We start from the raw sequence: 19488 nt of genomic DNA on the forward strand, positions 1-19488 counted from the left end.
TATTCCCTACTTTTGTCCCCTGCTCTAGCATTAGACAATAGCAGTTTCATTCTCTTTTGTGCTGGGCCTGTCTGTCTTGGAGGGGGAAATGGGCAGGACCAGGATAGGACTCTGCACCTGTACTGAACACAGACCTGCCTGTGTGTTTGTGATCATGTTACCATCTAGCAGTTGCAGCCAAGAGGATACAAGCCCTGTTACTGCAAACAGAAGAAGGTCTCCCAGGTTGCAGCTGCTGACTGTTATGGTATTAGGGCTTTAGGAAGGCACCATAGGGAATGGCTTAGAAATTGCAAACCAGAAGCAGCCCACTGAAATCTAGGGGCCTTGCTCTTGTGTGCGCTCAGACAGTCGTGCTCTGACAGGACTAGGGTCTAGTCATCAGAGAAGGGGAGTTTGGAGAGCAGGATTATGGGCACCAATATCCAATCCCAGGATTCTGGACTCCCCTGCTCTAACCACTAGACAATGTTCCCTTCAGAGCTCAACTACCTCAGTGGAAACCTGGGGATTGGATTAGTTCTCATAAGCCTCTCAACCTGGAGAGGCAGACACCATTTCCCATTATCCTTTCTTCTCCGGGTGTGTGTGGGATGCTTTCCCATGAACCTCAGTGTCTGTGTACCTGATCCTCTCGGCCCTGGGGGGATGGGGAAACAGACACTTTCCCATGAGCCTCTCTGCCCTGGGAGGATAAGACATTATTTCCCATGATCCTCTCTGCCCTGTTGGGCTGTCAGGCACTATTTCCCATGATCCTCTCTGCCCTGGGAGTAGACACTCTTTCCCATGATCCTCTCTGCCCTGTTGGGCTGTCAGACACTATTTCCCATGATCCTCTCTGCCCTGGGAGGAGGAGAATACATTATTTCCCGTGATCCCCTCTGTCCGGGTGTGGGTTGCCCAGATAGTTTTCCCATGCGCCCCTTCGCCCGCAGAGAGGAACGTTTGTGCGCGGCCCGTGTTTCCGGGGGGAATCGGCCCCTTCCGGTGCGGCCGGAAGCGGTAGTCCCATGGTCTGGCGGTGGGATGGCGGCTAAAGGGGCCGCGCTGCTGCTGCTGCTCGGGGCGGCAGCGGCGCCGGGCCCGGTGCGGGGCTCGCAGGGGGACCGGGAGCCCGTGTATCGGGACTGCCTGGCCCACTGCGAGCGGCGCAACTGCTCAGGGGCCGGCCTGCGGCACTTCCGCTCCCGGCAGCCGCTCTACATGAGCCTGACAGGTACCGCCGGCCGAGCCCCGCCCCTCGGGGTCCTGGCCACGCCCACTCTTGGAGCCCCGCCCCTTTCGGAGGGCACCAGACCCCACGAGCCTCTCACTGGGCTGGCAGCGGCCCCGCTCCTGGCTCCATTGCTGATGCCTCCCCCCCGTCCTTGTCCGCACCCCCTAGTCCCCAGCACGCGCCTGCTCTGGCATTCCCAGACCCCCGCCTGTAGGGCACCATCCCCCCCTCCCCAGGCACAAAACTCCTGCCACCCCCCCCCGAACCTGTTCTCCCAGAGCCCAGGTATCTCCCTTCCCTGCCTGGAACCTGTTTCTCTCAAACCTCGTGATAAGTCACTTGAAAGGGAACAGGTTCTGGGCATCCTGACAGAGGTGAAATGGGGAGGCGTTCAGGCTGACAGTGCAGCTAGTGAGCCAAGGTGGGTGAGGTCATATCTCTGATTGGACTGACTGCCGTGCCTAGGCAGAGCGCTTCACAGGTCTGGGAAAGGTAATCTGAGTGTTGCAGCTAAATACGAGGTGGAGCGGGTTGCTTTGCATACGGAGTGAGCATGTAAGAGACGTTTCACGGTGAAGAGAGCAGTCAACACCTCTGCGGTAGTAGGACAAAGGAGGGTTAGAGATTATTGTAAGGAGCCATACATCCAGTGTCTTTATTAAGTCCGTGATTTTTAGAGTCTAACAAAATTTTGAATTTAAGGTCCCAGGCTTGTCTAGAATTTAAGTGAGAGAAGTAAACTGATCCTGAGGCTGTTCAAAGGAACCAGTTTTGCCCCGTGAGTCGCCTTGCTATGTTTTTGATCCTGTGGGTAGATTCAGTTGCTTAGTTACACCAGATGCCTTGGAGATGCAGCGGTCACGAGAATGATAGATAACATGAGAGAGAGAGCACAAGTAGCAGAAGTGAATCAGCGTCAACCTTTAACACAAACTGGATAACCCAGGGAGAGGAGAGGTTTTATGGAACCGATGGGACCATCTAAATCCATTCGATAGCAGTAGTAAAAGTTGTGACCCTCTGGCTGTTCCGTTAGTGGGTGGTAGGGTGGTTCTCAGCATAGTTCTAGTGGGTGGGTGTCCACATCACACAGTCCTCCTCCCTCTTTGGCCTGCTTGTTGACAATCTTAACAGGTGTACTTAGGACTAAATGGGCTGCAGAAACCTTTCCTATAGAGGTGTTGCTTCCTCTTCAGACTGAGGTATGTGGACATAGGGTCTTGCAGTGCTGCGGCCTGCACTGTACCTGCTCTGGGCATGTCTACACGGCAAAGAAAAACCCTTGGCTGGTCTGCGCGAGCCAACTTGGGCTCATGGGGCTCAGGCTGTGGGGCTGTTTCATTGCTGTACGGCAGGGGTTGGCAGCCTTTCAGAAGTGCTGTGCGGAGTCTGCATTTATTCACTCTAATTTAAGGTTTCGCATGCCAGTAATACATTTTAACATTTTTAGAAGGTCTCTTTCTATAAGTCTTTAATAAATAATCAAACTATTGTTGTATGTAAAGTAAGTAAGGTTTTAAAAATATATGTGTCATTTAAAATTAAATCAAAATGCAGAGCCCCCCGGCCCGGTGGCCAGGACTTGGGCAGTGTGAATGCCACTGAAAATCAGCTCGCGTGCTGTCTTCGGCACCAGTGCCATAGGTCACCTACCCCTGCTGTACAGACTTCTGGGCTCCAGGACCCTGCGAGGGTCCCAGAGCTCAAGCTCCTGCCCAAGCCCAGAAATCTACACTGCAATGAAATGGCCCCACAGCCCGAGCCCTGTGAACTTGTGTCGGCAGGCACAGGCCAGCCATGGCTTTTTCTTTGCTGAGTAGACATGGCCTCTGAACCAGTAGAAGGGCCTCAGGATCCGGAACAGTCACCTTTGCCTGTTGGCGATCATATTCTCAGCTTCCTTGTTTATTTGTGACCGTAGCTTACTGCAAATGCACAAGAATAGCAGTCAGAAAACGCCACCTAGTGCCAGTGCCTTCAGAACTTAAGTCAGTCAGTTGATTTCCTTGTACCTTAGCTTAATACATATGCAAAGCAGGAGGTATGAAAAGGGATGTTGACACTACCAAAGGGATAGTCAGATCAACTCCTGCAAGAGGCACATGGGTGTTGAGCTACATTCCACAGAGACCTTTCTGTCCCATCCTCCTCCTCCGTCTGCTGGGGATGTGAGCAACCTGAACTAAAATAAACGTGACATGACATTGTCACCACCTCCTAATAAGTGGCTCCGTCTCTCCTCTTTGTGTTTCTTTCAGGCTGGACCTGCAGAGATGAGTGTAAATATGAGTGCATGTGGCTTACAGTGGGACTTTATGTCCAGGAAGGTTACAGAGTGCCTCAGTTCCATGGCAAGGTGAGCAGTCATTTGGCACAGAGCCATTTGGCCCCAGATCAGAACTCCTGTGACCTGTGCTGCAGCTGTGAGAATGCCTCTATCTTGGCCTGGTTTGGCGAACGGCCAGCTGTTGGTTTTTTGGATCAACTTTGTGGCAAAAGAGTTCTGTAATTTCAGGGAACTGCTTGTGCCCTGACTATGGGCACTTGGTTCCAGTTCACCACCCGACCTGTGCCATGAAGTCCTTTGCTTCATAGAAAAGGATGACTTGGTTGGTACCATTAGCAACCTGCCAGTGCAGGGGGAAGGTGACTCCTTATTTAGAAACTGTTCATCTCCTGCAAGTTCTTTTGTCTGTGTTTCTCACCCCTTGATCTCTACATGACAAACAGGATCTTTTTTTGTGCAGGGGATTGGTACTAGTGCTGTGGAAAGTAAGGATGGGCTGTGGTTAAGCCTGGAAGTCAGCAGACCTAGATTTGACTTAGGGGTTTTCAAAAGTACCATCTAGTTTAGGCTCTTCTGTTTTTTAAGTGCCCGTCTTAAGATGCCCAGGTCCTGTTTTTCAGCAGTGCTGGAAGCCTGCAGCTCCCATTGACTTCAGTTGAAGTGCTGGGCACTCTGCTTTCTCTGAAAATCAGACCCGGAGTGCCTTGGTCTGAACCCCTCATGGGAGAGCTGTGTAAAAAGAGAGTGGGGGGATAATATGAACGTTACAGGGGGGTTACCGGGGCTAAATTCATTAATGTTTGCCAAGCTCTCTGAGAACCTGGCGCAGAAGGTGAGAGGAAAAGCAAAGTATTCTGAATTATTTATTGTTTTCATATATGCTTGAAGGCTCCCACTGAGACGCCTACTGGGAGCATCCAGCACACACATTTTTTATGAAACTTCTAAACAAAAAAAATTGTTTCCATCCTCAGTTAAAATCTGCTGGCACTTCTGGGTTCACTAGAGAGGTCCAAAATGCCATTTTTTCTAGCCCATCGGTGATACCAGGAGCCTGTCAGGGCTTTCTGGATCCTGTGACCTCTCTGAATGGTGCACCGCTACTGAACCCAGGGGAGCCTGGCATCTTCAGAGGCTCAAAAGAATTTTAAACAAGATCATTTAACCCCCCTGTTTCCACTCCTGTTTCTGTGCCAAATGCCCCTTATAACCTGGTGAGTGGAAGAGCCTTAAGGATGCATGTCTGGGCTTGACTTGGCTCTGATTTCAGCACTGATCCTGTTTCCATTAGGCATCCTGAGGAATGTATAGAGAGACAGGTTTGTCTTGTGGTTCAGGCACTTGGAATGGGACTTAATTCTTGGCTCTGCCACAGACTGTCCTGTATGACCTTGGGCAAGTTGGTCTCTGTTAGGGATGTAAAATGTTAATGGTAAGTGTTAGTCTCACCAGTTAACCTGCCTTAACTGTTAATCCCCAGGCTGGCTGGCCGGCCTCAGCAGCCCCAAGCCGGCCAGCCCCAGCAGCGAGAAAGAGGAAGATAAAAGTTACTGTGAAAGCAAGTGAGATTTAAAACATAGCCCAGACTTGTTCCTAGAACAGAGTGTTTGAAATTTTTTTCACCTAGAGCTCCAGTCTGGCTGTTCCAGCAGGGTAGAAGGTTTAATTCCTGACACCTCCAGTTGGCAGGGAAGAATGGGAAGTGTGAATTTGTCTTGTTAACTGTGTCCCTCTTTTCCCTTCCCCTTCTACTTTTATTTTTTAGTGGCCCTTTTCCCGCTTCCTGTTCTTCCAGGAACCTGCTTCTGCCTTTGCTTCTTTCCTTAACGGACTTGCCAACTTTGTGATGTTGACTAGGTACAAAGCATCCGTCCCGCCTTCATCTCCCATGTACCACACCTGTATCGCCTTTGCCTGGGTAGGTAGCTTGAAAACTTCTGTGGAGTGTTCTCTCTCCTCATTCCTTTCATTCCTCCTCCCCAACCCCTTTATAGAACTTCCTGTTTTGTTTTGTTTTGAATAGCCATTGTTTATAATTTCATTTAGATAGCGCTTTTCATCCCCAGCGATTTGCAGAAGGGCTTGCTAAAATGCAGCCACCTCTGGAGTGGCATGCAGGAGCTGTTGGAAAGCACAAGGGGCATCAGATCTGTTAGAAAGAATGGCATCAGATCTGTTGAAACTGAGGAGGTACTTGAGGGAGGAAGAATACAATAGCCCCAGGAGGAGTTTCTCCCTGAAAAGAAGACACTTGTATAACTTGCGGCTTTCACTTTTCACTTTGAACAGCTTAGATTTTTTTTTAGGAAGCACATCCCTGCTAAATGATGGCAGAGATTTCACACACATTGCTCTTGATCCTGAAATTGACACCATGCAAGTAGCAAGTAGCCTGGCCAAGCACTGGGCGAAGGCCCATCCATGTCTTGTCTTGTCTTGTCCTGTCCTGTGCCCGGCTGCCCAAGCCGTTTCTGTGATTCAGGAGACAGGGACCAGATTTTGGCCCTCCACTTGTAAATACTGAGTGTAACAATTTGTGTCCAAGGAGGAGAGAGTCTGGGGAACGAATGAACTCACAGCAGAGGACGTGTGTGGAATTCCACTTCAAGGGTCTTCTAGAAGCAGGTTCGCTGGATAGAGCTTGGCTTTAGCCACATTTAGTGCCTAGAGAATTAGAAATGAATCTTGACTTATCTCTGTGTCTCCCAGTGTGCTGACCACAACCCCAGTTTTCATGGAGCCTGACCAGGGTCTCAGCTGTAAACAGCTGCCATTCAGGGCATCCTTGTGATGAAGAGCCTTCAAAAGAGAAATCCTCCACAGCCCTGTTGTTCATTTATCCCCAGGGACTAAATGGGAACTTGTGACAGAGAGATTTAGATCCTGTTCATGGGCATTGAAAATATAATTTCCTCAGCTTTGGGCTAAGGGATGTGAGTGGCTGTCGTGGCTGGATTGGTGAATGTTTGCGCTGATTTTTGCAGGGCTGCACAAAGTGGTTACATGCATCTCTGCAGTGTAAGACTGCGGATTGGTCAGTGCACTCAGAGTCTGAGGTATCCCGAGGGACCATTCGATCATCTGACCTCTAACACACCCCATAGAATCTGAGCCCGATTACTTGTGTTTGGCTACAGCCTCTCTTCCAAACGAGCATCCAGGCTTGATATGAAGTTAGTTAGTTCTAATGGTTAATAACGTGCACTGCTTTAAAAAAGAAAAGAGAGATAAATTGGTGGATTTAAGAGGTGAGTTGGTGGATTAGCAAAAATAATTCCTGCTCACTACCTTGCTTACTTCTTGGGCAGTGAAAGCAGTGTGCAAACTGCAGACGTGCAGTGAGGACAGAGAGAGGGGGGAGTACTCTACTCGGGTTTCCTTTTAAGATACAAGGAAACGTGACCTTGCACCTTGCTCAAAGGAGATTATGAATTCTCCTTGTTCCCAACCGCACATTATGGGGCAGAGTAAAGAGCAGTGCTCTTGAGTTAGCAATGAATAGTGCTGTGTGCGCGTGGGAGAGAACAGACCCTCTGCTGTCACTGTCTGAGGCTGTGAATTGCCATTTTAATGCAACTGATTAACTTGACTCATTCTGTATTGTTGAGTTCCTTGGGTTGCAGCCTCCTAGACTTGCTGCAGGTGCTGTACTGTGTGGTGCTGGATTATCTGGCAGCTCTGTGGCAGCCTAATACAGCAGTGCGCCTTCTCCCCCAGGGCCAATAAGGGTGCTGGTTAGTATTCTGGGTTCTGTTGGAAAATTGCTCTATTTTAATCCAGCCAGGCCAAATTCTTCTGGTTTTCGTCAGTTAAATCAGAATGAGCGCCATCCGAGTGAATCGTTACTATGGCTTACGCCTGCTACTGAGAGCAGGATTTGCCTCTTTTTGTCTGTTGCAAGGTGACTATGCGTCACTGCTCCAGCTTTCAGCACCATGCTATTCGATAGTATCAATTTTCGACTGATTAAACCGTGTTTGCTTCCTGGGTTTATTAATTTAGCCTTTGGCTTGGTTTTCCTTCCTCCTTGTAATGCGATTTATTTCTTACAGCTCCACGGAGAGTTTTTCCCCCCTTTGTTCATATTCTTCCGTTACCCAGCTGTCATCTACGCCTTAAACATTTCATCTTCCTTTAACTGCCTTGTTTGGCTCCTTCACAGTGACCCTATTGACATTCTTTTGGGAGTTTGCTAGAACCTGGTAGAAGGCTCTGTCACTAAGCTTACAGTTAGAACTTCACAGGTGCATAGAATTTACCCTGGTCCATTAAGTCAGGATTCTGCCTCCAGCAGACGCCAACACCTGATGCTTCAGGGGAAGGTGGAAAACATCACGCTTCTGGCTAACTGTGCACAGTTGCATGTGTTGGGGAGTTTTCTTCCTCACCCTTGTGGTCTGTTCCCTGAAGCATGTGATTTGATATACTCTCAGTGCATCATTACAGATGATATCGATCATAAAGTTGTCCAGCCCTCGTCTTGGTCTTTTAAACCTTGTAACAGTGCTTGTGTTGTCTGGCCCTATGTCTGTGCTTTAGGGAACTGGTCTTATGAGAAGCGGAGTGTTGTCAGCTCCCTTGGACTTCAGTACAAGAGCAGGCCCTAGGTGGAGGGTTGGCTTGTATCTGTGTAGAACAGGCTTGTGTTCAGCAGTGTTTTGTGACTGTTGTGATTCCACTGCTGGATACAGGAAAGGATTCTGCCATAGGCTTTGTCAGCACTGGGAGTTGGAATGCTACTAACTATACAACCTGAAATGCGAAGGCCCGAGTTCTTAAAGGTAACTAGAGTTCTCCTCTCGGCCTGACTCCTGAGAGTCCTGCCGCCCACTGCAACTCTCAGCCCAGAGCAGGGCACACAGTGCATGGGGAGAGCTGGGTGCCTCAGGAAAGGTGTTTTTTCAGCTGCTGGCTAGCTGGGTGGGGAGCTGCGTAAGCTAGCCAGAAGTGAATGCTGAGGAGAGGGACTCAGGCACTGAAGGGGCTGGCTTGGTGCACACAGTCTGAGAGAAGTGCCTTCCTCTGCTCAGGATCCTCAGCTGTGAACCCTCTCCTGGAGGTAAGGGCTGACCTGGCTTAGGTGCCTAAGTCACCAGTGCCCTAGCAGCTAAACCCTTGTCTCTTTATTTCCTGTTTCACTGGACGCTTCTTCTCACTCTTGCTCTGCATTTCCCTGTACCCCAATTGTCTTGTGTGGATGCTCTGCAGCCTCTCCACCGATTGGTGAGCTGCCTCCAGCCCTCCTGATGTCAGGGGGCAGGTAACAGGTGTTAGGTGTGCTAGGAGCACACCTGCAGGACCAGGCTCTGCTGGCAAAAGTGGAGTTCCTCCACCTAGGCCGAGAACCCTGCTTCTGGGCTTCGGCTTGAACTAGGGCTCTGAGCAGCTGTCGGCAAGGTCAGTGCTTTGCAAATGCTGACTGCTGGAAATGTAGGTGCCTAGGCTGCAGCGGAGTGGCCGTTTTGAAAATGTCAGTGGCACCTAAATGGTGGATGTAGACTGCCATGTCCCTCTTTAGATGCTTGGGTACCTTCTAAGGATCTGAGCCCAAGTGTGAACAAGGACTGTTGTATGCTTAAGTCACAATGAGACTTGATGTGGGGTGGCAGTTTATCCTACACCTGCTACTGTGGGGTTCTTGCACCTTCCTCTGCAGGACACATGGACCGTGGGTCTGACCCACTCTTGGCAATTCAATGTGTTTAACATTGTGTGGGCCGGCTGGGGTTAATCCCAGTGTCCTATCAAGTTAACGTCTGGCTGACATGCTGTTAAACACAATAGCATTCACTGGAAACCAGGATTAAGCCATGTTTGATATGAGGTGGTGAACGCATGTTCTAACACTGGGTAGCTTTCCAAGTGCAGACCATCTCTTCGTGCAGTGTTACCATGGGAGGTGCAGCGACAGTCATGTGGGGTGGAGATGGCAGCTGATCCAGGAGTAGCATTGTGGGAAGTTATACTACAGTGTCTTAGCAGAGCCTGCAAAGAGGCATATGGGAGTGCCACCAAAATTTGACAACCTTTGGATCCACTTATCAAAGCACCTGCAATTACCGTTCTAGGGCAGGCGAGGCACTGTTAATGGTGAGCAAAGGCTGGCTGTTCATTTGTCTCCAGAGCAGGGAAGGGCAAACTTTGTGGCCCAAGGGCCACATTGGGGAATAGAAATTGTATGGTGGTCCATGAATGCTCACAAAATTGGGGGTGAAGGCTCTGGGGTGGGGCTGGGGATGAGGAGTTTGAGGTGTAGGAGGGTGCTCTGGGCTGGGACCGAGGGGTTTGGAGGGTGGGAGGGGGATCAGGGCTGGGGCAGGGGTGTGGGAAGAGGTGCAGATTCCGGCTGGGACTACGGGCTCTGGGGTGGGGTTGGTCATGAGAGGTTTGAGGTGCAGGAGGGTGCTCCGGGCTGGGATTGAGGGGCTTGGGGAGGAGGATCAGGGCTGGGGCAGGGGGTTGGGGTGTGGAGAGCGGCTCAGAGGTGCAGGATCTGAGCGGCGCTTACCTGAAGCAGCTCTCAGAAGCAGCGGCATGTCCCTTTTCTGTCTCCTATGTGGAGGTACGGCCAGGCAGCTCTGCATGCTGCCCCATCCACAGGCACCACCTCTGCAGCTCCCATTAGAGCACCGGAGGGGGCCATTGGAGCGCATAGGAGCCGGAGCGAGGCCATGCTGCGGCTTCCGGGAGCCGCGTGGTGCAGCCCCCAACCCTGCACCCTGGCTAGAGCACCAGAACGGGTCCATGCTGTGGAAGCCGCGTGGTGCGGGCCCCAACTCAGTGCCCTGGCTGGAGTGGAGCTGACCCTGTGGTGCGGCCCCCGAGCAGAGCGCCAGAGCAGCCCCTGAACCAGCACCCCGGCCGGAGTGGGACTGAGCCATGCCGCATGGTCCAGCTCCCGACCCAGCGCCCTGGCCAGAGTGTGGCAGGGCCAGGTGGTCTGGCCCCCAACCTCGCCCCCCCAGCAGAACTTAGCGGGCTGGCTTAAAACAGCTCGCAGGCCGTAATTTGCCCACCCCTGCTCCAGAGCATTTAAATAAACGGCTGATCCCAAAAATGTGCACAGCCCCATTAGCTGCAGCCAGTGCTTGCTACATGCTTCTTCAAATCCAGTTTTCGTGGACTCTTGATAATGAGATTGATGGGCTGTTTAGTGGAACTGTGATTCAAATGAACAATTGGCACTTAGCTATTAGTGGTAGTCACTTAATCCTCTCCCATCCACCCCATGCCTCGGCTAACGAGGTGATGAAGCATAGCCACTCTGTAAAGGGAAATCGGAGTCTTGCTTCTTTTTGCAATACACTGGGCCATATCCCTCCCTTAGCTAACTCCCCTGGCTTCCCCGGAGTTAGGCGGGTGCATTTGGCCTGCTGCTGATTACCATTTCCGCTTCCGCTGTTATAAAAATCCTGCTTTTCCTCTTCACTCCTCTCTGTTCTACGTGGAAAGTGCTGGGAAGTTTGTGCTCTTCCCTTCCACCTGCTCTCCAGGCTACAAGAAACTCCACGAGGACAGTGTAAGAACTCACGGCAGCAAGTCTTACAGCCTGGCTGCAGTTTGGGCTTGGTCTCCAAAACCCACACCCCTCCTTGGGCATCAGCCTGAGCTCCAGCCCAGGGACTCTAACCTTTGCTTGGATTGTTTCTTTGCACTTAGTCAGCTTCTGGTTTCTTTAGTTCTGCATGATTGATTTCACTCTGGCAATTAAAGCTCCTACCTGTGTCACTTAGGAGCATCTTCTTAATCTAGTAATCGGAGACACCTCTGGGCTCTGTTCTAGATCACTTTATTTAGATTGTTTTCCACCACATCCTCACCCGGTGAGGCTGAGCTGCTACAGGCTTATCCTTAATAAAATAAGAAAAGCTGGTCAGGGTCCCCCTTGTTGCATCTTCACTGTGGCTCGTGGGCTGATGCTTTTGGAAGAGCCAAAGGGCATTATTTAGATGTGGGCCCTATGAACATCTCAGGTATGTAGCCCAAAGCTGTTGTTTTAATGATCTTATAATCCTGTTTGAAAGAGCTCATTTGCTTGCAGAGATTGGAGTTGCAGGGGAGAGAGAGAGACTGGAAAAAACAGGTGTTAATCGTGCATCAGGAGGCGTGGAACTCTTATATAAGATAGCAGGCACCGTGCTGGAGGTACAATGTGTTTTCACCTAAGGATTGCAAAGCTTTCTCCAGGCATTTATTTAAGCTCACAAAATCCCTGAGAAGCAGGTATTTTTGCCAGTTTAGTTTGATAAACAGAATTGCAGTAAATGTCATCTAGGAGCTATGCCTCAGTTCTGTTTTATTTTTAAATATATACCCTGCAGTGAAAAGAAGAAAAATGTAAATGGTGAAAACCTCAAAACCATGTAGAAACGAGCTTTAAAGAAAGTAAAATAAATTCTCCTAAGTCATTTAGGAGCATAGCACTCTTGTAGGTTTTACCCAGAGGTCAGGAGAACAGGGCCCTCGTCCCACCACGAGGCATAGGCTTGACGCAGAAATTACTGGATGAAGTTCTATGGTCTGGGATACTGCAGATCAGACTAGATGAGTGTAATGATGTCTTCTGGCCATAAGGATCTATGACAGTGGTCAGTCAGTGCTGGGATCTTCGGCAACGGCTGGCGATAGACTGTAGGTCAGGTTAGGCCCTTAGTTCCTTCTGTGCAGTTCTGTTGGTGTCAGTGGTGTTGCAGGGTGTACATGAGAACAGACGCCGACCCATCTGTTAAACGTCCTTTCTGGTTCAATGGTGCCTTCACTTAAACATTAAAGTGTTTGTAAAATGTCTGCCCCCAAGTTATCCTTTTGTGCGCGCTCTCGACTGAATCCCATCTCCTGTGTTTCTCTTAGACTGTAAGCTCTCTGGGGCGGGGGACTGTCTCATTCAAAACATCTAACTGTCTGCGTCTCTTAGGTTTCATTAAATGCCTGGTTCTGGTCTACACTTTTCCATACAAGGGAGACTGATGTAACCGAGGTGAGTGTTACCCTGCTGTGGGAGCTTTGCATGTCTTGGCAGTTGAGGATCTGTGATCTACCCTTGCTTCTCAACCCCCTGAAATCTACAAGGCAAACCCTGGGTGTAAATGAGGGTGAGAAACACATGGCTATTCTCTAGTTCAGTGTCTGCTGAGACATGGCTCAGAGAGACCTGCCCTTACATCCATAATGTTCTAAGATGCCCCTATGCTGCTGGTGTGAAGTTGGGGGGCTGCAGAAAGGGATCTGGTGAATCTGTCTGACCTGAAACATGGGTCTGTGTAACAAATCTGTGCAGCACCCGAGAAGTGTAAGTACCCTCTGTGATGTAAGAAACCTACGAAAATGTGACTGTAAAACCGCAGACTCCAGTGCTTGTCTCCGACACTTGGACTGTCAGCTGTTTGGGCTGGGGGCTGTCTCTTTGTTCTGTGTTTGTACCGCACCTAGCACAGTGGGGTCCTGGCCAGGAGTGGGGCTGCCAGGTGCTACTGCCGTACAAATACCAGAAACAGGCAGCTAGTTGTAGCATCTGAAAAGACATTGAATTCACACGGAGACTAGCTAGCTGTATTTCTTCTTGTACCCCATTGTGTCCCGTCTGTCTGGGCCCTGATCCAGATAGAAGTGTAAGTCGATTTTACCAGTAGATAGTCTCTCAGCATTATGGCCCATTTATGTTCACTGTGTGCCAAGTCCTAGGAGTGCTTACTCAAGCAAACTGTCAGTGGCTCCTGAGTAAGGATGGAGTTAAGTCCCCTGGAAACTAATCTGATACTGTTGCCTTCCTGTGCACAACATATGTTCAAAAGACTCGTGAAAAGAAATCGTGGAAAGTTCCATTTGTAGAACTCTCAGCCCTTTAAAACCCTGATCTGCCTGATGCTCAGCAATGTCTCTGCTGTCCCTTCTTGGCTCTCTTTGTTGCTCTTCTACCAACGATCTAACCCGGCCTCTTGTCCCACAGAAAATGGATTACTTCTGCGCTTCCACCGTCATCCTGCACTCCATCTACCTGTGCTGTGTCAGGTGAGCTTCCTACGGTCCCTGTCTCCCTAAGATGATGGGCGTGTCTCTGGCGTCACAGCTACAGAGTTGGCTGGCAGCCCTGCAGCTAGATAAGCTGAAACCTGGTATTTACTTTCCTCCTTCCCTCTGTGCTATGGGAACCTGACTGTGGCTTTGTTTAGCCAAGGAACTGGGGAGTGCCACTTCTCAGATCGAGGGGGGAATGTGTCTGAACTTCCGATAAGGGACAGCAAGGTTGCTGCAGTCTAACATTCAGGAAGTGAAGGGGAGAGACCCATCATAGGATCATAGGACTGGAAGGGACCTCAAGAGGTCATCTAGTCCAATCCCCTGCACTCATGGCTGGGCTAAGGATTATCTGGACCAGGCCAGAGCTGGCGTGTGTCCATGCTAGAGTTAGCCACTTCAGGAACAGAAGTAGCTATCTGTAAGTGCCAGCGAGGTTTGTGTTCGGCTAGTGTCCCAGGGCTTGGGTCGTCTTATTGCTGTCTGTCAGCACAGCCCAAAGCGTTCAGCTGCTGTAAGGTTTATGAAGCAAGCGCTGGCGTACACCAGTGCCTCGCCGTACCTGGCTGTTTCTGGGGCAGGAAAGTGAGCTATGAGATGCAGAAAGACCTCTGAGGTCACTGACTTCTCCCCCGCAAGGGCAGATCCATCCTCTGCCAGGGGTTGTGTCAGATACTAAACAGCTTATGCTCTTGGAAGTCTAGAAGGCCAGAAGGAACTTTTAGATCTGTTAGTGTGACCTCCTGTGTGGCACCAGCTGCCCCAGACTGAGCCCAGTTGTGTGCCATAGGGAGAGAAAGGAAGGTGCCATAGAGGCCCTGGGGCAGGGTGTGCATTTTGTTTTATCCCCTTCCTCTGAAGTGTCGAGGATGGCCATGGTTGGAGGTGGGCACTAGGTGGGGTGGGCCAGGGTTCTGAGGTGACACCGAGCTGTCAGTGTCTGTCTGCCCCTCTCTCTCTCTCTCTCTCTCTCTCTCAGGGCCTTGGCTGGCTGGTTCTTGCTCACATGCTCAGGATCTATCAGGTCTCCATATGTGGGGCTGGGAAGGAATTTTCTCCCACGTAAGATTGGCAGTGACCATAGGGCTTTTTCACCTTCCTCTACAGCATGTGGGGATGGGTCACTTGCCAGGATTTTCAGGGGTATCTCACTTAATCGTTTCTGTGCCACTGTGGGGGTGCCCTGGGCACTGATGCACCTCGGTCCCTCCTGTTCTCTGCCTGCAGCACATAGCGATCCAGTCTCCCCTGGGCTGTGATATTTGGGTCTCATTAGGTGCTTGGGATTAGCATGCAGGTGCTGGGAGAAGTTGGTGGCGGATGCTATACAGGAGGCTAGACGGGATGATCTGGTGTCCCTTCTGGTCTTGAAGGCTGGGACTCTCTCTAGCGGCTGGGAATAGATCAGGTGAGATCTCCTGGGGTTGCAGGAGCTGGGGCGAAGCCTCTGGTGTGTCCTGCAGGAGCTGTGTAAGCTGCTGGAGTCTGAGCGCTTCTCTGCATTGTTTTGGTTTCCATTGTAGGACCCTGGGTCTGAAACATCCAGCCTTTGCTAATGCCTTTGGGGGTTTTCTGATCCTCTTCCTGGCCTGCCATGTCTCGTACCTGACGCTCGTGCGCTTTGACTATGGCTACAACATGGCCGCAAACGTGGCAATCGGTAAGGCCCGGGGGAGGCTGGAAGGTGGGGACAGGGTGGGCGGGTCAGTTTTTGGTAGTGACTTGGAGTGAACATGAGCAATGGAGCTGTATGTAATTCACACACAGCCACATGCTGCTCAGTGTCACCCCCAGGTGGGATTTGGGAATCTGCAGTGGTTAGAGAGTCTGTCTGGCTCTACTTTCTGGCGATGGCGTCTCCTAGCTATTCCACTGCACCTGTGTGCTGAGGAAAGGGGCTGATCCATTCCCTAGGAACTGGTGTTTCTTGTCTCTGCAGCACAAGGTGGGGTGGCTGTTTGTCTGCTAAATCTAAGGACTGCAGCTTGTGTGGCTGGGGAAGTCACCAGGACAGTCCTGACGTGGTGCTAGTCCGACTTCCCCCTTTCAGAAAATGGCATTTTCCATTAACTCAGTCGCCTGGCACTGCTCTAGACTCCTGCCGTTGACTTGTGGTGTCAGGCCAGCCATTCTCCCCTGGTGCCTCCATTTCCCACGTCCTCAGCTCTCCGTGTTCCCGCGAGTCTCACATTACTTCATGTTTTACTTTGAGCCCCAGCTCCTGGCGTCGTGTTTTGTGAGAATCGGTTTTCATCGTTTTTAACAGGGTAACTTTGCAACCCTCGCGGCTTCAGAGGAAAGTTTGAAAACGTGACCCTGGGTGTGTCATAAAGGCCCAGGAAGAGGGAGGCAGCCAGAATGCAGAATGGGCTGTAGATGGCTTCGAGAAGCTGACCATGCAACTGAAGCCTGGGTGCCACATAGGCACCGTGGTCATGCCCCATCCTCTAGCCATGCTCTGCTTCCTTGCTATGTTGGCAGCAGGGAGGCTGATGTCCCTATGTCCCTACAGCGCTATGGCACTGCAAGGTCAGCCTAATACGGAGGCAGGGCCCAGAGTGCATTGCTGCACACAGCTGGGGCACTCTGGGCAGTGGAGGCATAGGGACAAATTGAGAGGAGCAGGTGATCAGGACACTGATTGGCAGGCAGCTTGTTAATTCCCCAGAGGGTGATGTGTTCGGGGGAGTGGGGAAGGGTGACTATGGGGAGAAGATCGCGGGGGTGAAGAGGAAGGGACGTGGCAACGTTAGGCACTGTGGGACTGTTGGCAGTTGTGGCTGGAGGGGAATATAGTTTCCCTCCATCCCAGTGGATGGATCTGAGAGCCGCTTGCCTCTTGGGCTAGCCAGGGCAAGGGGAGCTAACTACGCGGCAGGGGCACATTTAAATGAAACTCGTATCGGCTTGTGAGCCATGCTGTGGGTGAGTGAACCGAGGGCTGAGTCACTTACAGGGCCAGGTCTCTACAGCCAGGTTCTGTGCCCTTGGGCTGGCAGAGGACAGAAACACCCCCAAGAGGGTGAGTTCAGCCTTTGGGGGAGGGGAGGCAAGGCAAGGGTGGTCAGGGTGTTGGCCAGCTCTTGATGGAGCCTGATCCTGGCTAGCAAGATTGGTAAGAGGAACTGAGTACATGGTGGGGCTCCAGGACAGGGGGAGTAACCGTGTGGGTGTGGAGTAGAGGAGGTGACTCCTTCTCTGCCCTTGCGTCTGAGCAGCAAACATCCGGCCAGCCCAAAGAGCAAGTCCTGCTTCCTGTGACCATGAGATCTCCGCCCCATCCCTCTTGCCTTCTAGGCCTTCTCAACCTCTTCTGGTGGCTGGGCTGGTGCATCAGGAACCAGCAGCGCCTCCCATACGTGCGGAAGTGCGTGGTGGTGGTGCTGCTCCTTCAGGGCTTGGCGCTGCTCGAGCTCCTTGACTTCCCGCCCCTCTTCTGGATCTTCGACGCACATGCCATCTGGCACATCAGCACCATTCCTGTCAATGTCCTCTTCTACAGGTCAGCCTCGGATACGTGGTCTCTGGGGGGCTGTCTGGGCGACGGAACTGTGTAATTATTCGCCAGGCAATTCCCCCCTTTGAGATCCACTCCCTGGGGTGGCTACAGCAGGAACGCAGGCAGCACAGCAAGAAGCTCTGAAATGTAATCCCCTGTTACACAGCAACGCTGCCATGTGCTACAGCTCCATCTGATCTCGCCAGCTTGGCAGGGTGGGTGAGACCAAGCCACGCCTGGAAAAGGGGGCTCTTGACTCGCAAAGTGGGAACTGTCTCTAGCCTTTGGCATCACAGCAAGAAGCAGTTTCATGGTGAGCTCTTCTCAAATGGGAGCACAGTCCGGACAGGCAGATCTTACGACCCACCAACATTGAGAGCAGGAAGGAAGGGAGATCTCGTGGTTAGGCTGCTGGCCTGGGACTCTGGAGACCACAGCCTCCCTGTTTGATCTTGGGCAAGTCACCTAATGGCTCTGTGCCTCAGTTTCCCTACCTGTACCAAGGGGGGTAAATGCATTAACAAGTCTGAGATGCTCAGGTACTAGGGACGGGGGCCATACAAGTACCTAGACAGTGTGCGGGATCCCTCAGCATGAGTGTAATCCTGCCCCATTAGTGTCCCACCAGCCCACATAGCCTAAACCAGTAACCCAGCAGGGAAGCCCCCCGGTGCAGAGCTGTGTGTGTTGGCAGCACAGGAGCCAATGCAGGGCAAGGACTTGGCACTGTTAATGTTTTCAGACGGAGTAAATGTCATGTGAGCTCATTACTGTTAACAAGCTAACAGGGTGTGAGCTGTAGGAACTAATTATGCGAGTGGTGCCCTTTTGAGCACTGCTCGCTGGCGGCCAGGCCTAGCTGCCGCTCCAGACGGGAGCTCAAACTTCACTTCTGCCCAAGGACGCTCGTGCTGGGTAGGACTCTTTGGGTCGGGGTGGGGATGGTGTTATGTCCAGTTGTGCAGGAGTCCGTCCCCCTCCCCAGGATCTGCATTTGGACATCACCCAGAGTGTGCCTGTCCACCCTATCTCACCCAAAGAGAAGATGCATTCCATTCCCAAAGCTCCCCCCCTGCATGCCTTCCTGGTCCTCTGACCCAGCTGCCAGCACCCCCAACCTCCTTGCAACTTCTGATCTGAGTGACACAGTCAGTGCCAAAATGGATGGTGGATCCAAAGTGTGGGGGTTTCGCTTCAGAGCCGTGGCTGGGGTAATGCTGACTTCCGGCTGCTGAGGAGCAGGCCCCCAACAGCGAACACAAAATGGTGGGTTCTGAGTGCGGCTGCTGGGAAAGGTGATGGCCTGGTACAGGTCAGACTGGGTCCCTTCTGCCCTGGCAGTGACTCCATATTGCATTGACTGGATATTTCTGACAAAAAAGACCCTTTTCTTTTGGAATTAGCCTGAACTCGCTGCTGCTGCAATGGCTTGGGTTCAAATGGGGCAGTTTCTGGCTAGAACCTCCCCATCCCCAGGCCACGCTGCCTCGAACTCGCTCACGTTGCTCTCATTATCCTTGCAGTTTCCTCCGTGATGACAGCCTGTACCTCTTGAAGGCGAACTCGGGCGTTCTGAAAATAGACTAAAGCTGTCGGGGAAGGGGCCTGCCGTGCGGAGAGGATCTGTCCCTTCCCTGATGGAAACTGTCACGCGAGACCTTCTGAGCGCCTTTCCCAGCAGCATGCTGGGTCTCAAGCCAGCCGCTCTCGAGAAGCGGTGATGTTGTGCACTTTCATCTAGTCCCTGTCCAGAATCTGTGGCCATGCCGAGACCTGCTCCCTGCTGCCTTTGACTCCTGGGTGCACCAGAATCCTGGGTAAACATCACCCTCCACCAGAGCTTAGTTTTGTTTCCTCTTTTTTTTGCCTTCAGAAGTTTTAATTCTAATCCCATGACTTGTTCCATTAGAACATCAACGATCCATCTCGCCTACATGCTCCCCCACACACACTGTAATTAATGCTCTTCTGTGCTACCGGGCAACATGGTGCGTTTCCGTTTCCACTGTTATGAAATCTGTTTGATTCTCAGCTTGCTGCGGGATTTCAGGCTAAGTGGGAAATGTTGGTGAACCAACTGGTGACTCTGTAGACTTGGAAGATGTCGTGAGCACGTTGTGGGGACATCTGGTCATAAAGCTGTGTGGCCCACAGGACCTCAGACTCTGCAGTCAGCCACTGCAGAAATGGGTTATTGTAAATCTGTGTAAATAAGACATACGCTGCTCTGTACATTGGATTGACTCGTCCTCTGAGACTAGAGCCTGTGGTTCTGCGCTGCGAAACCTTCTTCAGTAGTTGTGGGGAGGTGGATCTCCCAGGTTACTGGACACTTGGGGGGGAATGTGGAAGCTGTGCAGAGGTGATGTTTTTGAAATGGGATTCTCGGTGCAGTGTGAAATGCCAGGCTGTCTCGGGCAGTTCAACACTTATTTTTCCACTCCTTGACAAACCTGCTCTGATGAATCC

At 51.4% G+C, this 19488-nt stretch overlaps 1 protein-coding gene across 2 annotated transcripts; it reads left to right on the plus strand.

Annotated features, from left to right (window-relative positions):
- The first annotated feature begins 975 nt into the window (after positions 1–975).
- Positions 976–19251, plus strand: PGAP3 (post-GPI attachment to proteins phospholipase 3). 2 transcript variants are annotated; one of them, XM_032791297.2, is made up of 8 exons: positions 976–1219; positions 3478–3575; positions 5272–5424; positions 12421–12483; positions 13453–13514; positions 15044–15180; positions 16818–17022; positions 18543–19251. In XM_032791297.2, the coding sequence occupies exons 1-8, from the start codon at positions 1030–1032 to the stop codon at positions 18604–18606; spliced, it is 972 nt and encodes a 323-aa protein (XP_032647188.1). In that variant the 5' UTR covers positions 976–1029; the 3' UTR covers positions 18607–19251. The 2 variants fall into 2 exon arrangements, with proteins under 2 accessions (XP_032647188.1, XP_032647189.1); XM_032791298.2 differs by lacking the exon at positions 5272–5424 and having other exon boundaries at positions 1027–1219.
- The last annotated feature ends 237 nt before the right edge of the window (positions 19252–19488 follow it).

This window comes from Chelonoidis abingdonii, chromosome 21, assembly GCF_003597395.2.
Source record: "Chelonoidis abingdonii isolate Lonesome George chromosome 21, CheloAbing_2.0, whole genome shotgun sequence".
In the NCBI taxonomy this organism is placed as follows: Eukaryota; Metazoa; Chordata; order Testudines; family Testudinidae; genus Chelonoidis; species Chelonoidis abingdonii.